At 45.5% G+C, this 21519-nt stretch overlaps 2 protein-coding genes across 3 annotated transcripts; both read left to right on the top strand.

Annotated features, from left to right (window-relative positions):
* Window positions 1-13288: 13288 nt before the first annotated feature.
* LOC119801492 (60S ribosomal protein L37-like) lies at window positions 13289-13582 on the top strand. The gene has a single exon (XM_038312126.1). It carries the CDS (start codon window positions 13289-13291, stop codon window positions 13580-13582), a length of 294 nt encoding a protein of 97 aa, XP_038168054.1.
* A 1459-nt stretch (window positions 13583-15041) lies between these two features.
* Window positions 15042-20958, top strand: Them5 (thioesterase superfamily member 5). Of its 2 annotated transcripts, XM_038312125.2 has the most exons (7): window positions 15042-15293; window positions 15964-16165; window positions 17530-17668; window positions 19298-19408; window positions 19665-19789; window positions 20066-20138; window positions 20504-20958. In XM_038312125.2, exons 1-6 carry the CDS (start codon window positions 15174-15176, stop codon window positions 20107-20109), a joined length of 741 nt encoding a protein of 246 aa, XP_038168053.1. In that variant the 5' UTR covers window positions 15042-15173; the 3' UTR covers window positions 20110-20138; window positions 20504-20958. The 2 variants fall into 2 exon arrangements, with proteins under 2 accessions (XP_038168053.1, XP_038168052.1); XM_038312124.2 differs by having other exon boundaries at window positions 20066-20958.
* Window positions 20959-21519: the final 561 nt, after the last annotated feature.

Raw genomic sequence — 21519 nt, forward strand, 5'->3', positions numbered from 1 at the left:
CAAAGGTTGTTTGGGGGGTAAAACATGCTCCTCATACCTAAGCCCCTTTGATCTAGTCTCAATTTTCTCTGAAAAAAAATCATCACAACCCACTAATCTAGTCCTTATTGTGTGTTGTTTGCAGTACCCAACAATGCAAGATGTCCCAGGTGTGCCAGGATAGCCTTGTGACTAAAGTCATTCGATGAATGGAAAACTCCCTCAGAAAAACAACTCTATGAATCATAGAAAACTGTAGTGTGAATTCTAATTTGTCTTACTAGTAAAGATCCAGAGTCAGATATAGAGGTTAAAGCTGAAAGCCGGGTGGTGGTGGCGCACGCCTTTAATCCCAGCACTCGGGAGGCAGAGGCAGGCGGATCTCTGTGAGTTCGAGGCCATCCTGGTCTACAAGAGCTAGTTCCAGGCCAGGCTCTAAAAAAGCTGCAGAGAAACCCTGTCTCGAAAAACCAAAAAAAAAAAAAAAAAAAAAAAAAGCTGAAAGATCAGAGAAACAGAGCAGCAGCCACTAGTTCTTAGCTCTACTGAATTCTCAGAGGGGTGATCCTGTCTCTAAAACCTCAGACTGCATGCTCTGAGCTCCTGCTTCCTCCCACCTTACATTCCTCTCACTGCCCAGCCATATCAGTCCTGTCTCCACCTCCCTAGTGCTCGGATTAAAGGCATGGGATCCCAACAGCTGGGATCAAAGGTGTGACCTCTGTTTCTCTTTTAGACTGATTCAATCTCATGTAGCCCATGTTCATCCCGGCCGCCCAGAACTGAAATAACAACACAGAAACTGTATTAATTAAATCACTGCTTGGCCCATTAGCTCTAGCTTCTTATTGGCTGATTCTTACATATTAATCTAACCCATTTCTATTAATCTGTGTATTGCTACATGGCTGTGGCTTACCAGCTAAAGTTCTGTCTTGCTCCGTCAGGGCTACATGGCTTCTCCCTGACTCCACCCTTCTTTCTCCCAGCATTCAGTTTAGTTTTCCCCACCCTATCAGGACAAGCCAGTTTTCTTTATTCATTAACCAATCGTATTCACAGCATACAAAGGAGGATCTTACATCACCTCCCCCTTTCTGTTTAAATAAAAAAGGAAGGTTTTAACTTTAACACAGTAAAATTACATATATCAAGACAGGTATCAAGCAAGAATTAAAGTTACAATATTTATACCTACTTTATCTTTTCTCATATATAAGGAAAATTATAACTATATGTTCTTCAACTCCATCAAAGACTCCAGAAAGATATAATATTACCTAAATAAACAGAAAGTACATTGTAAGCAACTTCCAAAACTCAAGAATTGACAGAGACATCTCCATACCTGGACAGTCACCCAAAGTTCTCTGTACCATTAAGGCATCCATCTTTAGCCTACAGGCCCATAGTATCCAGCAGACTTTTCACAAAGCAGGAAATTTCAACGACAGTTCCACCTATATTGACAATGACAAAGTCACTTTCTTCTGTGTCCTACAGAATGTCTAGTAGACTCTTTTATGAAGCAGGAACCCCAGAGGACAGTCTCACCTTTAGGCAAGTTCAGCAATCATTTCTCTGTGGATCCTGCATGTCCAGTTCATACAGCATACCATCAAGCAGTCCAGGCAAGAGCAGTTTCTTGCCCAAATGGCTAACCAGCGCCATAAGGAGTCTCTTCGGTGCCCATCATCCTCTTGAAGTAGCTTGGCACTGCCAGAAACAGATGTGTCCCACTGTCATGAAAAGTTCTAAGTTCTTAAATATTTAAAATGCCATATTCTGTAGTCTTTGAAAGGTTTGAAGAATACCTATTCATCTGAAATACATCTCTTTACATCTAGAAAATCTAACTAACATGACTACAAGCTTGACTATTGTAAAAAACTATCTATTAACCTATATTTCTTAATTATGCATTACATTTTTAAATGAGCTGCAAAAACACAATACCTTAATCAAGAGCAGAAATACACATATAATAAAATTGACTTAAAATTTGTATCAATAAATCAAGATCCATACCAATGCAAATTTCTATATCATATCCCCTTTAAATGTAAAGAAACATTTATAAACAATATTTGGAAATTTGGGCATCATTCTATCCAAACTGCTTCCTTGTTTTTGTTGGGTGAAGTAATTGGGGGGGGGGTGTTCACTGTGACCTCTTGGGGGGTCTTGGTCCATCAAACCACATTAATCTGGAAGAATTTCACATGTTCTCGTCCTCTGTGGAAACAAAAGAACCTCTTTTTCCAAACAAACATATCCTTAGACACAAATTTTGGAATCAAAATACCTTTAAAATACATAGGTTGGTTTAGCTTAGTAGCCCATACAATGAAATGTCTCTCTGTACTTAACTCCTTCACAGTCAAAAATTTTAAAGAAAACACAATAATATACATAATCCAGACTGTGTATATTCCATCTTTATGTGGATTATTTGTTTTTACTCTATTACTTTTTCTTACAAGTTTAGTACTTATTTATTATCTTTATTCATTTAATCTATGACTGTCTGTACTCTGTCTCTTTAAAGACTATGTTTTATTTTTTAATAAACCATTTACTTTTTAATAACTCTCTATACTCTTTCTTTTTCTCCCAAGCCTATGTACATTTGTCCAACACTGTGACCCACTTAGAGGTCTTTTTTATCTGAATCTGCCTTTATTGTGTATCTGTAATCCTTTTCTGTCTTGAAAAGCTTTTAAAATGGTAAGCAGCTTGGTTGCAGCAGCCCTGGGTGCTGACTCCGCCTCTCCTCACTTTCAAATGGTAGAGGCACCATTACTGCCAGCTCTGGGACCACCAGGTAGGAGCCATACTCAGCACTTTAACTCTGAGAATGAGCGTGCAGCACATAAACCCTTTTTATTTGAGTAATAGCTAAATATGCCATGCAGAGCATTGCTTGGCCTGGAAATAGTTCTGTGTATGGTGGCAGGAATCTGCCCTGTTCTCCTGCCTGTGCACTCCTATCACACCTGATCCTGCCATCTTCCCAGGAGGGGGAGGGTGTCTGAGCTGTGGGTATGGTCTCAGCTACTTTCCTCCTAACCCCAAGTGGACATACAAGCACTCAGGCCCACAAACCCCATTAAAGTGCTCCCAAAGAGCCAGAGTCATTTGTGCTAGCAAATCAGGAAGCCACCATTTTGAAACCATGGTGGGGTTTTTTTGGCTACCGCTGGATCAGGAAGACCTCTCTCTTAAGGGAGCTACTACAAGCTTCCAGCTAAAAAAGAAATGCAGCTAAACTTTGTTTTATTGTGTCTTGAGTTCCCTTCCAAGCTTTTTCAGGTTTAACATAGATACAGCCAACCATGTTGGAGCACCAATTTGTTGTAAGAGGCCACTTGTTTGTTTCTGGCTGCTCAGCCCTGAAATAATCACATGGAAACCATATTATTTGCAATATTTTTGGCCAATAGCTTAAGCATATTTCTGGCTAACTCATATCTTAAATTAACCCATCTCCATTAACCTGTGTAATGTCATGAGGCTGTGGCTTACTGGGTAACATTCTGGCATCTGTCTCTGGTGGGGCTACAGGGCTTCTCTCTGACTCGGCCTTCTTTCTCCCAGCTTTCAGTTTAGTTTTCCCCACATAGCTCAATTGTCTGTATTCTGTCAATAATGTTTTAAATAAATGCTGATTGGCCAGACAGGAAGTAGAGGCAGAGCGATGAGAAGAGGAGAATTCTGGGAAGGAGGAAACCCATTCCTCCCACTCCTGCCCAGACTCCAAAGAAACAACATGTGATCTGCCCCACTGTGAAAGGTACTGAGCCACATGGCTAACATAGATCAGAATAATGGGTTACTATACGTGATAAGAGCTAATAAGTAGCTTGAGCTAATGGACCAATCAGTTTATAACTTATGTAGACCTGTGTGTGATTTTCTTTGGGGCTTTCCTGCTGTGGGGTACCGGGCGGGACAGAAACCCCAACAAGCAGGGCTCTCATGTTACACAGCTCTGCTCTACCCTATCACAGGCCCAAAACAGCTTCTTTATTAATCAATGGTATTCACAGCATGCAGAGGGGAATCCCACGTCAGCTCATGGCTTTTACCTCTCCTCCTGCATGTCCTGCTTCTGCATCTCCTCTGGCATCTCTCCTGCACCTAGATTCATCTCCTCTTCCTTTCTCTCTCTTCCCAGAAGTCCTGTCTAACTATTGGCCATTCAGTACTTTATTAAACCACTCGGAAGGTACCTTGGCAAAGACACATCTTCACAGTGTACAAAAGGTTATTCCACAACATTGCAGTGTGATAATACTCCTCATTCTTGACGTGGGAAACTTTTTAGTAAAAAGTAATTGCCTCCTTAAGAATTCCCAAATGCCTCACCAGATCTGCTGACTTTTCAGTTTGTCCACAGCAGCAACAACAGAGTTTTGGGTGGGGGAGGACAGCTGCAGCAGCAGTGCTCAGCTGGAGGTGACCAAAGCAGGGTGCCCAGGTAGCAGGGTGGGACAGGCTGCTCTGTGCTGCATGGGCAGGGCTCAGGACACAGGTGGTGGGTAGGTGGCTGCAGCTGCAGCCGCAGCAGCCCAAGCAGTACAAGCGGGTGTGGAGGCACCTGAGATGGCCTGGTGGTGACTCAGGGAGCAGACCCAGGGAAAACCCACAACCCACAGAGAGGGGTAGTGAGCTTCTGAGCTGCCTGAGAAGTGGACATAGGGGGACGGTCAGGAGCCCATGTGGAGTGTGCCTAGGGGACATGACTGTGGTACATGATAACAGAGTGTCACGGAACAGGGGAAGCTCAGCAATGTACCTAGTCAGGCATCCTTGAGCAGGATGTATGCCTCCTCGTACTCATATATTTGAACTAGGGAGTAGCATTAAGAGGTGTGGCTTTGTTTGAGTAGGTGTGGTCTTGGTAGAGGAAGTGAGTTAAAGGGGTGGGCTTTGGAGTTTCAAATGCCCAAGCCAGGCCCAGTGTGGCTCTTTCCTCCTAATGACTGCTGGTCTGTGTGTAGGACTCTCAGCTACGTCTCCAGCACCATGTCTGCCTGAATGCCACCATGCTTCCTGCCATGATGATTATAGACTAAACCTCTGAATTGTAAGCCAGTCTCAATTAAATGTTTTCCTTTATGAGTTGTCATGATCGTGGTGCCTCTTCACAGTAATAGAAACCCTAACTGAGACAATATATAATCTGAGACAATGTGAGGAAAATAATTCCATAATAGACTGGTTTATATGGCCATTAGGAACACATGGTTAATGGATGGAGCAGGCATGTAGGTACTTGTGCTCATAAATTACCACCAGGGAAACCAGGAATGCTAAACACAGAGAGCTAGCTGTCTCTTCAAAGGGAGAGATAGACGGATAACCTGCTTTCTGCCCAGAAGGCTGGGACATGGTTAATAACCTTGTGACCTCTGCCCTATGTGTATAGTCAGGCCATACTGGATCACACCTTTAATCCCAGCACTCAGGAGGCAGAGGCAATCAGATCTCTGAGTTTGAGACCAGCCTGGTCTACAGAGTGAGTTTTAGGACAGCCAATTGGTAATCATTATTGTTCCTGTAGACACATATTCTAGTAAATACATCTTCTTGTAAAAATAAAGATACAACCCTGCCCATCTCTATTTCTTTGCTAAATCCAACTACCATTATACATTTACTTTACTACCCAACCTATGACCTCACAGTGTTTAACATCTACCCAGCATTCATAAATATTTACTAGTCTAATCACTTCTAATCCATGACCTGTGAATGTCTAGGATCTTTGGATGTCTCTAGAAGAATCCCTCATTTTCTAGCACTTAGACAAATATCTCTTTTCATGGAAAAACTGCTATAAAAAGTCTCAGTTTAGGAAGATAAATTCTTTTCAATTAGAAATCTAAGTATTTGATATAGTATATCATGTAAGAGTAGAAGTAGGAAAGTTTTATTCTGTACTCTCAGTGCTAAAAAATGCAATCAGTGTAATATATGGAATGATTCACAGGTTAGTCTTCCATAGCCAACAACTCTAAGGCTTTTTTTTTTAAAAGAAACTAGCTTGAATTAAGTCTGGGAAAAATAGTCACTTAGGAGATGCATTGACTTTAGAACGGTAATGAAATTCTACTCAAACTGATGTATAATAGACAACAATATGTGCTGGGTGTGCAGACAATAGAGCTACTGAAGAGTGCCTAGAACTTGCTAGTCAGCTACAAAGTAAAAGGTTGCATTTTCTGGGTGAGCAGACCAGTTTCAGTGTAGGGGGAGGGTGGGAGGGTGGGCATGGGCTGTGAAGAGTTAGTAGGACTGTACTGGCTAGTTTTATGTCAACCTGACCCAAGCTAGAGTCACTGGAGAGGAGGAAGCCTCAACTGAGAAACCACCTCCATAAAGCTGGGCTGCAGACAGGCCTATAGGGCATCTTCTTAATTAGGGGGAGGATGGGAGAAGATGGGGGAGGTCCCAGTCTGTTGTAGGTGGTTCCACCCCTACAAGAAAGCAGCAGGCTGAGCTAGCCATGGGGGGTGGGGGGAATCCCTGAAGGTATCATACCACATGAAGAGAGGAGAATGAAAATGTGGGTTGACGCTGTCTATGTGGATCAGATCTTGGGGAATCTAATTCCAGGTCGTTCATTGTCCACATATTTATGACACAGCACAATTTGGGAAAAGATTTCCAGGCAACAATCAGTCCAACCAGTCCAGATCCAGGTGTACAATAAAGTTTAAGGTGTGATTACATAGAAACTCTACAAAGTACATGAATCTAGTGTGGTCTCTGACCAATAGCGCATAGATCAGCAGGTCATAAAGTACATGTGACATCTCCCTAGGGAGGGAAGAATCTGGGATGATCATTCTGGGGAATTTGGGTAAGGTCTGCCTCTATAGCAAAAGGTGGCTGAGGTCTGCCTCCACAGAGCAGAAAGGTCACCAGGTCGTTAAAATGCACTCTCAGCTTTCTGGATGGAATGCAGGTAGTTGAGTGTTATCTCCTCCATTAATTAGTACCTCTCTGTGAATACAAGCACCTCTGCTTCCAACAATAAAGAACAAGCCAGTAAGCAGCAGCCTTCCACGGCCTCTGCATCAGCTCCTGCCTCCGGTTCCTGCCCTGCTTGAGTTCCTGTCTTCATGTCCTTCAGTGATGAGCAGTTGTAAGCTTCCCCTTCCTCCCAACTTGCTTTGGTGATGGTGTTTCTCGTAGCAATAATAATCCTAACTAAAACATAAATCTTGATAGAAAAACTTCTATAAACTTCTTTCTCTTCGATGAAAACTTATCTCACATCTTGCTATCACTAAAAAAAAAAAAATTGTTCTTAAAAGTCCAGCCACTTGAGCTAACTCACAAAGAAAGAACATGTTGTCTTCCTTTTCCCTCGGAATAATGGGCCTGGCTATGCCTCGGTGTCTATCTAGCCGACCCTGGCACCTAACAGTGCTTTGACCTTATCAAACCCTTTCACCAATTGCATGAGACCTGGGCACCCTTCCCACCAATGAATTTTAATAACATTCCAATGTGATATTATTATTATTCTCTCATTCAATACACGCCAATCAAAGTTTCCTCTCTCCACTCCTCCCATTCCCACCCCCACCACTCCTTTCCCTAGATCCACTCCTCCTCTGTTTCTTTTCAGAAAAGAGCAGACCTCCCAGGGATGTCGACTCCACAAAGCATAACGAGTTACAATAAAACAAGGCACAAAGCCTCATATCAAGCTGAATGAGGCCACCCAGATGGAGGGAAAAGGGTTCCAAGAGCAGGCGAAAGAGTCAGAGACACCCCCGCTCCCACTGTTGGGAGTCCCACAAAAACACCAAGTTAACAATCATAGCATATATAAATTTATAATCTTTAAATTCAAAGATAAGAAGTTACATTTTAGACTTTACACTGCAGTGTGAGCATTTGTCTTAATTACTGTTCTATTGCTGTGAAGAGGCATCATGACTAAGGCAACTCCTATAAAAGAAAGCATTCAACTCAAGACTTGCTTACAGTTTTGGAGAGTTAGTCCATGATCATCATGGTGGGAAGCAGACAGGCATGGCACTAAGCAGTAGCTGAGAGCTTTACATCCTGATCTGCAAGTAGCGAGCAAGAGGGCGAGAGAGACATTGGACCTGGCCTAGGCTTTTAAAATCTCAAAGTCCATCCCCAGTGATATGGCCCCTCCAACAAGGCCACACCTCCTAATACTTCCCAATCAATTCCACTAACTGGGGACCAAGCATGCAAACACATGAATGAGCCTACGGGGGGCCATTCTTATTCAAACCACTGCACCATTGGAAAGAGAGACACTCTTGGGTTTCTTCACAATGGCTATTTACATGTTCCTCATTGCTCAAAAGATGCAATTTATAAGGCTTAACAATTAAGTAGAGTTTAAAATTAAGTTGAAAATGGATTTATTTATTTCTATTATAAGAATCTCCACTGGGTCAGGGTAGCTCATGCCTTTAATGCTAGCACTCAGGAGGCAGAGGCAGTCAGAGCTAGGACAACCTGGCCTACAGAGTCAGTTCCAGAACAGCCAGGGATACACAGAGATACGCTGTCTTGAAAAATAAAAAAAGAATCTCCTTCTGCAGTTAAAATGCCTGGTGGTTTTATGAGGGAATAAGAGCTGGCACAGGTGTGGCAGGTAGGAACAGTCTGCCCTCTTCCTCAGCCCCTCCTTCTTAGCCTCAGACTTGGTAAGCAGTGCAAGCTGCCAAGATCTTCGAGATCTTGAGTCAGAAAGATGCAGAGTAGACCACAGGACTGCCCCAGGATGAGGAAGGTGGTGCCTCATAGACCACGACTGCAGACTATTGTCAACTACACAGAGCTAGGTTGTGCCTCCTACTCACACTGTCAATTTCAACATTGCTCATTGGCAGAAATGATCCATTCCAACAAGGGATATTTTCCTGCCATATTCGCCTGTGTTGATGTTGGTTTTGTTTTGTTTTGGTATTCCATAGTTGCCGAATTCCCATTGGCATGTTTCTTGGTCAGTGGTGGGTCTTCAGCGATCTTACCCATCATCAAAACATTCTGTGACATAGATGAGATTGTGCCAACCTCTGAGCACTTCACGTATTTAGAAAGATACCACTGAACCCCTGGTACCAGAAGGATACAACTAGAAAAACAAACAAAAAGTTTAATTGTAGCTTACCTCCCATCTCATTTCACTGAGACACAGCTCAGTCTACAGAACGTGTTTCCTAAACTCTGTTCTATCCCTTCTATAAATTCTGAGAGTACCGTCCGGAAGATAGAAGACTGAAAATGGCTCTCTCTTCAGTTTGGGCCAAAACCATAAATGAGTCCTTTTGTCACATTTTACCTTGATGTGAGCAAGCAGCCAGACCCTGAGCCAGAGCTGAAAGGCTCCGGTCAAGTGTTTTTTAAAAACTCACAGAACTGATATCCAGGTCTACAATCTGTCATTAGACCTCTTGAAGGGAACTGGGACACTACGGTCCCTTTTCAGTGCCTGTGGGAGGCCCCAGTTTTATAGTGCACCACGACTCCCACCCAGCTGGCCTCGGATCCATAGCTCAGAAGAAAGTATAAGATCAGGTAGGAGTGTGCCAGCCTTGGCAGGCGCATGGGAACCAGCTGTGAACTGAGAGGGGAGTGAGCCCCCCAGAGCCTTACAAGATGCCTCATGATAAGACTTCAGGAACACACATTCAGTGAGATTTTGATCTCAGCGCTGGAGTCTGGGCTGGGAGTGTAGCTCAGTGGATAGAGTGTTTGCTTAGGAATGGTGTCTGGAAAGTTCATTCCTCACCCAGAAAGGCTACGTGGGAGTCATCACAGACAAATCTCTCCAAAGTGCTGGGAATTCCACATCACAGCACAGAGCCAGCCCACATCATGGGAACATTGTCCTGTGTTCGGATTTATCTGAGAGGGGCTTCCCCAGCCACCCAAGATGAAGTAGACTTGGTAAGATTTTCAGAAATGTTGATAATTTTTTTAATTTATTCTTAGTGAATAAACATTTGTTTGAGGAGCAACAAAATGGATAGGCCCAGCCTCTAGTCATCCCTGGAGAGACACGAATCCAAAACATACTAGACTGGAAGTGAGTTCAGATCTAGGGCAAAGATTAATCTGAACCTGATGAGACCTTGACCAATGCAGCTGCTTCATTTCCACCGTGACCAGCAACAGCAAGCTCCTATCACGCCCCAGAGTTGACTGTGCACACTGCTGTCTATTCATCACTCACACCGTGACCAGCAAGACCTGTGACCAGCAACAGCAAGCTCCTACCACTCCTCAGAACCAACTGTTCACACAGTTGTCCAAAAGCACAGTCGGGACAGTGACTTCAAATCAGCCCAGAGGGAATTTTTGCATCACAGAAATTGGCAAATTCTACGAATCTGACTTCACCATCACTACCACCTTATCCCTAATTCCAAAGCAGATCATTAAACAGCCTTCCACTGCTGGGTTGTCTTAGAAGTACCAGGCCAAGGATGTGCTTGTGAAAAAAAAGTCACAAAACTCACGTTTGAGCCCCGAACTGGGAACAAACCAGGCAGGATAACAAACTAAATCTGAATTTGATGAAAGTTTTCATCAAATTAGTCAACCCCTCACTAATTTCACCTTTTCTACTGGCTTTTCCAAAGCTTTACTCTGACCTGAGGTCTTGAGGGTGTGTTTGTGTGTGTGTGTGTGTGTGTGTGTGTGTGTGTGTGTGTGTGTGTGTGTGTGAAGGAGAAGAGTCTGAACCATGTGAGTTACTCATTAGCCAAGCACTACTGTACCTCCCTGGACAGTCGACCACAAAGCCCTAAGAAGGGCCCCATTTTACAGAAGGCACTCAGATGTGTGTAACTGTAGACAGAAACAAAGGTGGAAAGTGTGAAGGTGGCTTCCTGTGGCCCCATTCTCTCTCCTATGATAGCCTTCCTCAGCTCTCCTCTCCAGCCTTCTAATTCAGAGTCTCTTCTCTCCAGATACCGTCCTGGTCATCTCCCTTGTGCATGTCCTCAAGTCCGCTAAATCTGCTCTTCAAATAGCTCAGGTGTTATCAGAGGATTTATTTTCTCCATCCTGAATATTCTTCCTTCCCAGCTAGGAAATCGAGGTTGGTCACCTCAACTCCTTGGCTCCCTGCAGCACATGGCCTGCCAAACCTTAGTAATTATAAACTTAAGAAAAACAAAAGTTAGTTACACAAGATAGGGAAGAGCATTAGGTATGTGGCAAGGCAAAGAACAAAGTTACATAAGCATAATTATGCAAATATCTGAAATTTTATTTAACCAGACTTTTATTGCTGACAAACCGCCACAGAAAATCAACTTACAGGAGGGAAGATCTATTCTGGTTCAGAAATTTTACACCATGGTCATTTAGTTCCATTGTTTATAGATCTGTGGAAAGGCAAAGCCTGCCCTCCTCATGCACCTTGGAACAGAAAAAGAGAACTTAAGGGGCCAGGAACAAGACATGGTTCTCAGGATGTGGCAACAAGGGCTTCCTATAATTAGGTCCCACCTTCTAAGTGCCATTTCCTTCCAATTCTTCTCAAATTATGAATCCATTTGTCAATTAATGCACAGATCCAATCCCTTTCCAAAAAGCACCACCATTAAATGTTGCTGCAATGGGACCAAACCTTCAATGCTTGAGCATTTCAGACTCAAACTATGACATTTCGTTCCTAACTCCCCCAGGCTCATTTGGCAATGCAAAATTTGTTCAAAAGCTTTATAAGAGTCCCCCAAAGTCTTAGTAGTCCCAACATTGCTCAGCATTCAAGTCCAATATTTTTTTCTAAGACTCAAGACAAGTTCTGAGCTGCAAGCCCATGTAAAATTAAAACACAAACCTCTGTACTTTCAACATACAATGGTGTGATAGCCACATAGTGAGCATTCCCATTCCAAAGGAAAAATAGGAGTAGCAAGAGGGATGGGACTAAAGCAAGACCAAATCCAACACGACAAGCATTAAATCCTGTTGGATACATCCAAGTAAACTCTTTCTTGAATCCATTTTCTCCATGGTTGGTGTTTTGTGTGGCTGACAAAATGGCACTGTTTGGTAATGAGACAAACCTTCACCATCCATACTAAATCACTTTGATCTTTCAGGGGCTGGCAAAATATCATCATCATTACTGTATCTTTGAACAGTTATGTTTTTTAGAACATGATTTGTTTTAAGAAGTTTAAAACCAGAGCTTTTTGTTGAAAGCTGGAAGCTTTGCCGAGTTAGTTAGTACAGACTCATAATCCTAGCTCTTGGGAAGCTATAGCAGGAGGATCGTGATTCCAAAGCCAACCTGGGATATATAGTGATACCCTGTCTCAAGAATGAAAGAAAGAGGGGGAGGAAGGAAGGAAGAGAGGAAGGAAAGGAGAAGAAAAGAAAGGGGTTTTAATTCAATAGAAAACATAGAGCCGCAAAAAAAATTCACAACCTTGCAGGTTTGTTTGAACACTTGATACAGTCTGGGGGTCTTGCTAGGGTTCATTTTCTCTGCCAGTTAAAGAACTAAAAATCAGGAAAAATCTGGATGGGGCACAACATATGGCAACAGAGAAATCTTAAACACCTGAGACAAAAGCAGGTGTTTAAGCAGTGAACAAAATCAGCAGTAGAAAAAGTATTTATAGGGGGTGGGTGAATAAACACATTCACAGCAGACATACAGAGGAAAAGACCCTCTGAAAAGTAGATCAAAGATTGTGAGCCCCTGTAAAATTCAAAATCCAATACACACACACACACACACACACACACACACACACACACACACACACTATGATGGAGCAGGCACATGGTAGACATTCTCACCCCAAAAAGGAAAAATAGGAGTAGAAAGAAACTTCTTATGGGCAGGGGGATGGACCGCCTCTGAGAGCTTTACTCCTTCCGTCTAGGGTGGGTCAGTTTGAAGACAGATAGGATGGTTGCTTGGTCTACAGCTGTGACATGTTCAATCCCAGTCTCGAACTCCTTGAACCAGCTCATCAGCAGGGATTGGTGGAAAATAGAGACCCACAAGGCCTTTCATCAGGAAGTCAGGAAGATGAGGAAGATGCCAGCCATCTTGGAAATTCATCACCTTTATAACCTAGACAGGAGCCCTCTCCTTATCTATCTGTTTACCAGGGAGTCTAACTTAAGTCTCTCAAACTCACATAAAGTGCCAGAGTTTCTAGCCCTGCTTGTGTGACAGGGCAAGACAAAGCAGAGGATCCACCATCTTGCATTTTTGCTGTGGTCATTTCAGGTTTATCAAAAATTTGACCTCTTTGGCCTCGGTGGCAGAAGCAAGATGACGAAAGGAACGTCATCCCTCGGAAAGCTTTGCAACAAGATGCACACGTTGTGCCGCCACTGTGGCTCTAAGGCCTACCACCTTCAGAAGTCTACCTGTGGCAAATGCGGCCACCATACCAAGCGCAAGAGAAAGTGTAACTGGAGTGCCAAGGCTGAGAGACGAAACACTACCGGGACCGGGCGGAGGAGGCACCCAAAAATTGTCTACCGAAGATTCAGACATGGATTCCGTGAAGGGACAACCCCTAAACCCAAGAGGGCAGCTGTTGCAGCATCCAGTGCATCTTGAGGATTTCAATCTGTCATAAAATAAATGTTCTGGTTTCCAAAAAAAAAAAAAAAATTGAGCTCCTTGATGGAGAATCCCCCACAGAAAATTGCTCAACTCCATTCTAGGACCCAAGGCCAAGATGTCTCAGATAACTTATCTTAGCTTCTGTTAAATCGCTTGCTTGTGCAAACCTCCCCCTGCAAGTGCTGAGAAAGATAGCAGGATGTAGTTTTGACCTTTAATAGCCCCTTGGTGTAAATGTTTGAGGCTGTGCTTGGGTCCCTAAATACCTGTGTAGTCCCAGCCAGCTGGAATAGACACTGAGTGGTCATCTCTGGTGGGCTCCTGTAGTGCTTGTACCTGGCAAGGCCTCCACTGCCTGTCTCGCCTCATTCCAAGCTCTGTCTGCTGCCTTCACCCCTTCCCTGGAGTTTCAGTGCCCACAAGGTCCCATGCTCAATGATCTCCTGTACCCTCTTAACCCCCTCCCTGACTCCTATCACTAGCCAAGAGAGCCAGCAAGTAGAGGTCTCCCTGTGCTAATTCTTGCCTGGGACACAAGAGGCACATGTCTAAAGCTGTGAACTAAGTTTGTTGGTTATTGTTTGGTTTTGTTTGTTTCTTTGTTTTTTGAGTCCCCAGAACATACCAGAGTTTTCAAAATCATGCCACAGAGCACATCCTCCAAAGGCTCCGTCAGCACTCTCCCACGGAGGGACAGATGGGAAAGGTCTCAGAAGTGGGATCCAAGAGGAACAATGAGACGGGTTGTTGGGAGCCTGGAGTTTATTCGACGCATTATCTGCCATGGCCAGACTGATGGTAACAGAATGGTAGGAGCTCTGAGGAGAGAGTTCAGGGACAGTGTGGCAGATTCTTCTCAGAAGTAGAATCAGATCCAGGAGACAGAAGTGGGGTCCCTTTCTCAGGGCTCTTTGGAAGAAGAAGCATTCTCAGCATGAGGCAGTAGCCAGATTCTCTGATTTCCCTACGGGCATCAGGGAAGAAGAACGGGGAGGTGGGGGGGAAGGTCTGTGGCCATCCGTAAGCTTTGAATGTGCTGGAGCCTGCAGATTTCCCCCAATGCTAGCGAGTCACGGTGTTCTCAATACACGGTGTTCTCAATACGGCACCCGTCAGTACATGTAGGTGGGGAGGGGCTGCTGCAGAGATTGTACCTTGTGCTGCCGTCCAATCTGAATTCTAACACGATGAACTGTGATCTTTCTGGAAATTTTCTTGACTTCTGCTCCCAACAAGGTAGGGCAGCTCTCTGAGGCCCCGAGTTCCCCCGCACTACTTGTTGGAGCACACCCAGTCCTCCTGCCCGTTCATGTTCGAGCAGCATCTTCCCTTCCCCAGCTCTGGGCAGGGCTCTGGGACCAGCTAAAGGCCCCAAGCTTGTGGGTGTTGGACCAGTCCAGCCTTTCTTGTGCAATCATCCTCTCTCCAGTGGGCTCTCCGTGCTAGAAGAAAGCCTGCTTGCGTCAGAAGCACCTGGTGAGAGGTGATTTCACCATCGCCCAAGCACGGCTGCCTGGTACTCACTTGTCTTCGGGAGGCAGCCTCTATATCTATCCAAGCAAAGCCGGGATCCTGACACTCAGCCATGATAAGGAGAGGCTTCCAGAGGGTGGCAAGACTTGCCCACCACAAAGCTCTCCTGAGAACCCATCTCCTGCCCAGACTCCACCAGGCCTCAGCATTCGGATCATCCACAGACTCCCTGGTAAGTTCCCAAGGAGTGAGATGGGCGCCCTTCCTCTCTAAGGGCGTAGAGCTCGAACACCTTCAATTCTCTTTCCCTGCCTTATTTCTAGGCTGATACAGAGCTGTTTGGTTTAGCAAAGGGAAAATGTTTTGGAGTACTTACTAAGCCATATCCCAGAATAAATCTAGTAGGACAAACCCTGACCTAAATCCTGTGTACCCACTAGCAAATCTCTTATAGGGTTCACACTGCCACAGATAGTAGGGTATCCCCAGACAAAGGCCTGTCGTCTTGTTTATTACCCACAGAAGAGACTAATGAAAGACATGTGGCGGATGGCCACATTGCCCCTGTCCCTGGCCATGATAGTACACTTTCTTGGGGCCTGAAAGAATTTCAGAGAAGCTGCCAAACAGGCCCATAAGCTGCTCCTCTGCACAGTGTGACTGGAGTGGCCAGCTCTCATCCCCATCCCAACATCCCCACTTCCTTAACACCCCGAAGCCACTCATCCACGGGTGTCTCCAAACCCCTACAAGGAAGATAGACTCTTTCTTCAGGTAACACTCCAGCAGACAGGACTCAAATGTCCCAAACCCAGAAACAGACTAAATGATGGTCCGATAGCCCAAGAACAATCCCCCACCTTCCAAGACGTCATCATACCACTCTGATTTTTCTTGCCTAGGTTGCAAGATTCTGTCCAGAGAAAACAGATTTAAAGGATTATGCCCTTCCCAACTCCAGCTGGTGTCCAGATATGCTGAACCTGTACCAAGAATTTCTGGAAAAAACCAAGTCAGGCGGGTGGATTAAAATACCCTCCTTCAAGTCCAACAGAGAACATATTCAAGGGCTTAAGCTCCCATTAGGGCTGGTAACTGACTCAGGTAAGACCAGTTCTGAAAGGGTTCAGAAGCACACACACACACACACACACCTTCACCCACCTATCCACATCTCCATCATCCCACACACACCTCTGCCAGCCCCACACAAACACCCCTCCATACACATACATCTCTGCCCCCCCCCCCCACACACACACACTTCTCTACCCACAGTGGGGGACCCTGCCTGAAACCCTCAGTGAGTTCAACTTGACGCCTTTCCCTGGTTTGAAAACATTCAGGAAGACTAGTCATGGTGGCCCACAAATTCCAGCACTCAGAAGGCAGAGGCCGGTGAATGTGAGAGCTCAAGGCCAGCCTGGGCTACAAAGCCACCCAGGACTACATAGGAAGAATTTTTCTCCAAAGGAAAGAGGGAAAATATTATCAAAATAAATTGCATGACATTCCCCAAGACTGGGGGCTGCTCTTCCTGCTCTGCTCCTCCCTCCTCCGCAGACTGGCTGTGGATGGGAAGCCTACCCGCACTGGTCTCTCTGCCTGGCTCCTTTACTTGGTGTAAAGGGAGCACACCCGAGTGGCATCTTTGCTTCCAGCTGAAGTCCAGCTGGAGAGTTGCCAGTACAGGGCTCTGCTCTTTCTGGCATCTCACCAATGGCTCTTCCCTCAGCTAGTTTTGTCCCAGCCTTTCCCTCCCATCCTTGTAAAACCCCTTGGGTTTCTCTTACCTACTACAGGTCTCAGCTTGCCACCTCTGCTCAGCTAGGCAGAATGGTACCCGGAGACATACAATGAATTTGATTGACAGAGCTGCCACCTTTACCCTGCCCTGCTCTCCTCTATCTGTGTAGGTGTGTGTGTCTGTCTGTCTGTCATTCCGTCTTTCTATGTTTTCTTTCCTTTTCATTCAGTCATTTGGGTGCTTCTCAGTAATGAATAAATAACAGAACTAGTAGGTGACCTTTGGACCTATGGTACCAGCCAAGCAGAGACACCAAGCCAGGCATGGTGCCTACCCTTAGTCCCAGCAGAGGCAGATGGATCTTGGAAGTTCGAGGCAAGTCTGGTCTACAGGGTAGTTTCAAGATGTCCAGGGCTACACAGAGAAACCTGTCTTGAAGGGGGAAAAATTTTTTTCTCCGGGCTGAGGAAATGGCTCAGTTGGCAGAATGCTTCCCTAGACCTGCACTTTATGGGTGTTTATCCCTGCAGGACCCAGGCTCTCTGAAGACAACAGACAAGGAGCTTGTTTTGTCCCCTCCTCCCCTGTAGAAATGCTCCCTAGCAACAGGGTTGGGGTGTCTGGTCCTCTCCCCTTGCTCCTGTTGAATTCACAATGCTATGCCCTGACAGGTCCCCACACCCTGAGGTGTCTCTGTTTCAAATCTCTCCTCTCTCCCCAGACAAACGGGACTGGCGCATCTTTACCAGATGTATCCTGCTAGAAGGACAAGGCTATGAATATGTCATCTTTTTCCACCCATCTGAGAAGAAGTCAGTCTGTCTCTTCCAGCCAGGCCCCTACCTGGAGGGGCCACCAGGGTAAGGCTTCAGACAGGCCAGGACAGATTCCTCACAGGTTTGACTCAGCAGGGTGGGTCCAGCACCCACCAGGCCCTGGAGTCTCTAAAGACCTAAAATGGGGTGCAAGGAACTTCTTCTCAATGCTAAGCCTGTGAGGACAATCTGAGTTAGCTTCCCCAGGCTCTACTATGCCTGTATAAAGAATGCCCTTATTGAAGCTTCAGAATGTTCCAGAAACAAAAGTCCTAAGAGGCCAAGAACCTCTTCCCTCCTGCAAATGAAACAAGGAGATGGGGTGGAGGGAATGTGGATGCATTCCGTTCAGGGGTGCTGAGCTATAAGAAAAAGGCAGAGTGGATGACCCAACACTGAGTGGGCTGAGAGTACAGAGAAGAGATTAATATCCACTGGGTCCCCGGCAATACAAGTGGGAAGGAATTTCCCACTGGCTAAGAACCACTCTGCAGAACAAGCATTTTGCCAGTGAATCCTTTGTCTGGCTAGGGAACACAGAGAGGCAAGAGCAGGTCTTGGCACCAACTCATTTTCTCTTCACGGCGTGAGATGTGGGGAACTCAGTCGATGAGATGGTAGTTCTTATTCCCAGTACCTGGTGGGAAAATGAAGGCTGAGAGTGGTTTTGCAAGCTGTTTTAGCACACATGGATTGTGAGTGGCAGAACCAGGAGTCCAGCCAGGTGGTATGATGCCCCTAAAGCAGGGGGGAGAGCCTGAGAATCCCCCTGCAGTCTTGGCAGAACAGCGAGAGCAGCTGGCCTGAGTCCATGATGAGCTGCACTTTCTTTCAAAGCCCAGATCTGTTTTCTGTCATTTGCCTATTATCTGAGGGTGCCTTGGTATTCTCCCCTGTCCTAACCAGCAGTGGCAAAGCCTTGTCATGAACACAATTTGCATGAATGACAATGAAGGTTTCACAAAGTTGAAATAGATCAAATGTCTGCACTATTGCACCAAAATGGGCTCTGGTGTTTTCCAGGCAGGGTTGCTCAGAAGCCTACCTTGCTGGCTCTTTAACAAGTCATAAGCTAATTAGCCTGCCTTGAAACTGTAGGTCCAGCATCCGCTGAGTGACTGGTAGGGCAAGAGATGGCCCAAGCTCATGTTTCAAACACTAAATCAAGCTAAACATGGTAGTTCAGACCTCCGATCCCAGAGCTCAGGAGACTGAGGCAGGATTGTCATGAGTTCAAGTCTAGACTAGGATTTCGAGTGAGATCATGTCTCAAAAAGCAAAACAATAAAAGACTAATCCAAAGGTTCAGGGTTTTTTCCACTCCTTTGAATGTACACGGTTTTCTGAAAAGTGGCAGCTGCAGTCAGCAATTAGGTGATGAATCAGAAAAAATCGTCTCTATTAAATAGAATCTTGTGAGGAAAAACAATTCTCTCAGTGCGATAAAATAGCTGTTTCGGTGAAGCAAAGAGGAAGGACGCTCAGCTACTTTTGACCTACTGAAGCCCCTAGGATGAGCTCTGTGTGCCTTTCTTGTTTAGCTGCCTGAGATTGAAGATTTACTTTTGGGGGACTCAGGGGAAAGAGAAAAGCTTGGGAGGTTTTTGGGAGAAGCATCCCAAAGAGGGGACCTATCTAGTTGCCCTAACACTTACTCCCCATCCCGATCTCCAGGTTTGCCCATGGAGGGTCTTTGGCAGCCATGATGGATGAGACATTTTCTAAAACTGCTTATCTGGCTGGAGAAGGACTATTCACACTAAGTCTCAACATCAGATTTAAAAAGTAAGTGTGACTTCTCGGGCCATGGCTGAGGTCAGGGCTCTGTTTTATCATGGGGTTGTGTAAGCTCTGCAAGTCTCATTGGCTAGCCAAGCTTTCTCTAGTCCTGGGCCAGAAATCAGCCTCTGCCATTCAACACCAGGAACCAACAAACAGCCCCTGAACCTAGGGCTGCTTGTGAAACCTGGAAGCAGGGTAAGGGAGGGAGGCCAAAGTGGGGAGCAGGTACGGAAATGAACTCAGTTGCCCCCTCTTCCAGCTTGATCCCCGTGGGCTCTCTGGCTGTTCTGGACATTCAAGTAGAAAAGATTGAAGACCAGAAGCTATACATGTCCTGCATCGCCCAGAGCAGAGACAAGCAGACAGTCTATGCCAAGTCCTCTGGTAATGACATCCTCATCCTCAGGCTGGGAAGGGGAGGGAAGAGGAGAGCTAATGATCTAGTCCCAAGCTGGGGTCTATCCCTGCGAGGAGTGGAACTGGGTACCTGCTAGAGACATGGATGAAGAGAAAGAGAACAAAATGGAATTGTTTTCCTAAGTGAAGGTTACAGACCTGCACCGCGATGGGCAAGCTGAGGCAAATGGCCTACGCCCTCAGCACACTCCTCCTGCTCTCCTGGTCCTGACTCTCAGCACTCAGCTCACTTTTTTCTTGCAGGTGTTTTCCTTCAGCTGCAGCTGGAGGAAAAGCCATCCCAGTAGCAATGACTACGCCTTCAGCAAAGTCAATGGTGAGGACTGGCCTGCCTGGAACTTCCACATAACAGGGTCCCCGAGAATCAGATGGCAGATGCAGAAGAAGGCACTTTTAGCATCCCGTAATCAGCCCAAAACCTTCTATAGTTGGAATCAAAATTGTCAGCGGGTCAGAGATGGCTCAGCAGTTAAGAACTCTGGCTGCTCTTTGACTGCCAGCACCAACATGGTGACTCACAACCATCTGTATCTCCTGTCTCAGGGGATCTGATGTCCTCGTCTGGCCTCCTTAGAGTACCAGGCATACGTATGGTACTTTACATGCAGACCAAGCACTCATACACATAAAATAATTAATTTTTTAAAGTTTTTTTGTCAAATTGATTTTTCAATCTTCCAGTGCACCTCCTCCCCCCACCAGCACCAACAGAGGACCCGGAACTCCTGCCAAGTGCCAGGCACTAAATGAGGAGTCTGGTCTGCTGCATTGCAAGACAGGGTCACTGACCTGGAGATGCAGCCCAGAGCACCATATCAGGATTATCTCACCTTCCCCTGGCTCCCTTCAGAAGATACAAATGTACTTCTGCTCCTCCTTCTGTAACTATGAGGTCACCTGGATAGGGGCGGTCTTCAGGATATGTGATCTAGAGCAGCTTCGCTACCTAGACATCAAATTGCTAATGATGTGATGTCTCAGTGTTAGAGCAATTGACTGTTTGAGTTGTCCTTTGTATCATGTTAATAAAATCTTTTGTTACCTTCTCCCCACCCCCATTTACATTGGGTATAAAAGCTATGGAAAAATAAACGAAGGCAATTTTCAGTTATCACTGGAATGCCCTCCCTTCTATGGTTTCTGTCTTATTATTTTTTTGTGTATCTCCATATCCATTTTTTATATTTCCAAGTTCCCACATTCCTACCCTGGCAAGAGGTATTTTTGTCGAGGCTGGTCCTTGACACAGACCTGGGTTCCAGGACCAGCACTGCAAAAAAATAAAAAGTTAAGTGGGTCCAGCTGGAAGGAGGGAAGGTGAGATCTTCCAAGCAGAGGGAACTCTAAGAACAGAGAGAGGCGCGGTGGTGTGAAAGAGCGCAGGGGGTTTTAAGTGCCCCAAAGGACTGAACGGCAAGAGACAGAGGAAAGAGACTGCAGGGGAGCCTGTACAGGCACTAAATTCAGACTCCTCACCCGGGAGCATGAACTTTGCCTTGTATGCAACAGGAGCCTTAAAGGGTCTGTGGGGGGTGGGGAGGTATAACGTTCTGTTTTTTGTAAAGATGACACTCGGGGCAGGAAAGAGTCAAGAAGACCAAAGGCAGAGAATTGGATAGGAGACCCAGGCAAGGCTCTGAGCTGGCGACAGTAGGGGCTGCACGGGTCAGATCCACAGATAGGAGACCTTTGGGGAA

This window comes from Arvicola amphibius, chromosome 14 (assembly GCF_903992535.2).
Source record: "Arvicola amphibius chromosome 14, mArvAmp1.2, whole genome shotgun sequence".
Classification (NCBI taxonomy): domain Eukaryota; kingdom Metazoa; phylum Chordata; class Mammalia; order Rodentia; family Cricetidae; genus Arvicola; species Arvicola amphibius.

What these genes read in the sequence shown, in the direction of transcription:
- LOC119801492 (XM_038312126.1), top strand. Translation starts at nt 13,289, where the DNA reads ATGACGAAAGGAACGTCATCCCTCGGAAAGCTTTGCAACAAGATGCAC.
- Them5 (XM_038312124.2), top strand. Translation starts at nt 15,174, where the DNA reads ATGATAAGGAGAGGCTTCCAGAGGGTGGCAAGACTTGCCCACCACAAA. An exon ending in AGGGCTGGTAACTGACTCAG is followed by an intron (nt 16,166 to 17,529) that starts GTAAGACCAGTT and finishes CTCTCTCCCCAG; the next exon opens with ACAAACGGGACTGGCGCATC. An exon ending in AGTCTATGCCAAGTCCTCTG is followed by an intron (nt 19,790 to 20,065) that starts GTAATGACATCC and finishes TTTTTCTTGCAG; the next exon opens with GTGTTTTCCTTCAGCTGCAG.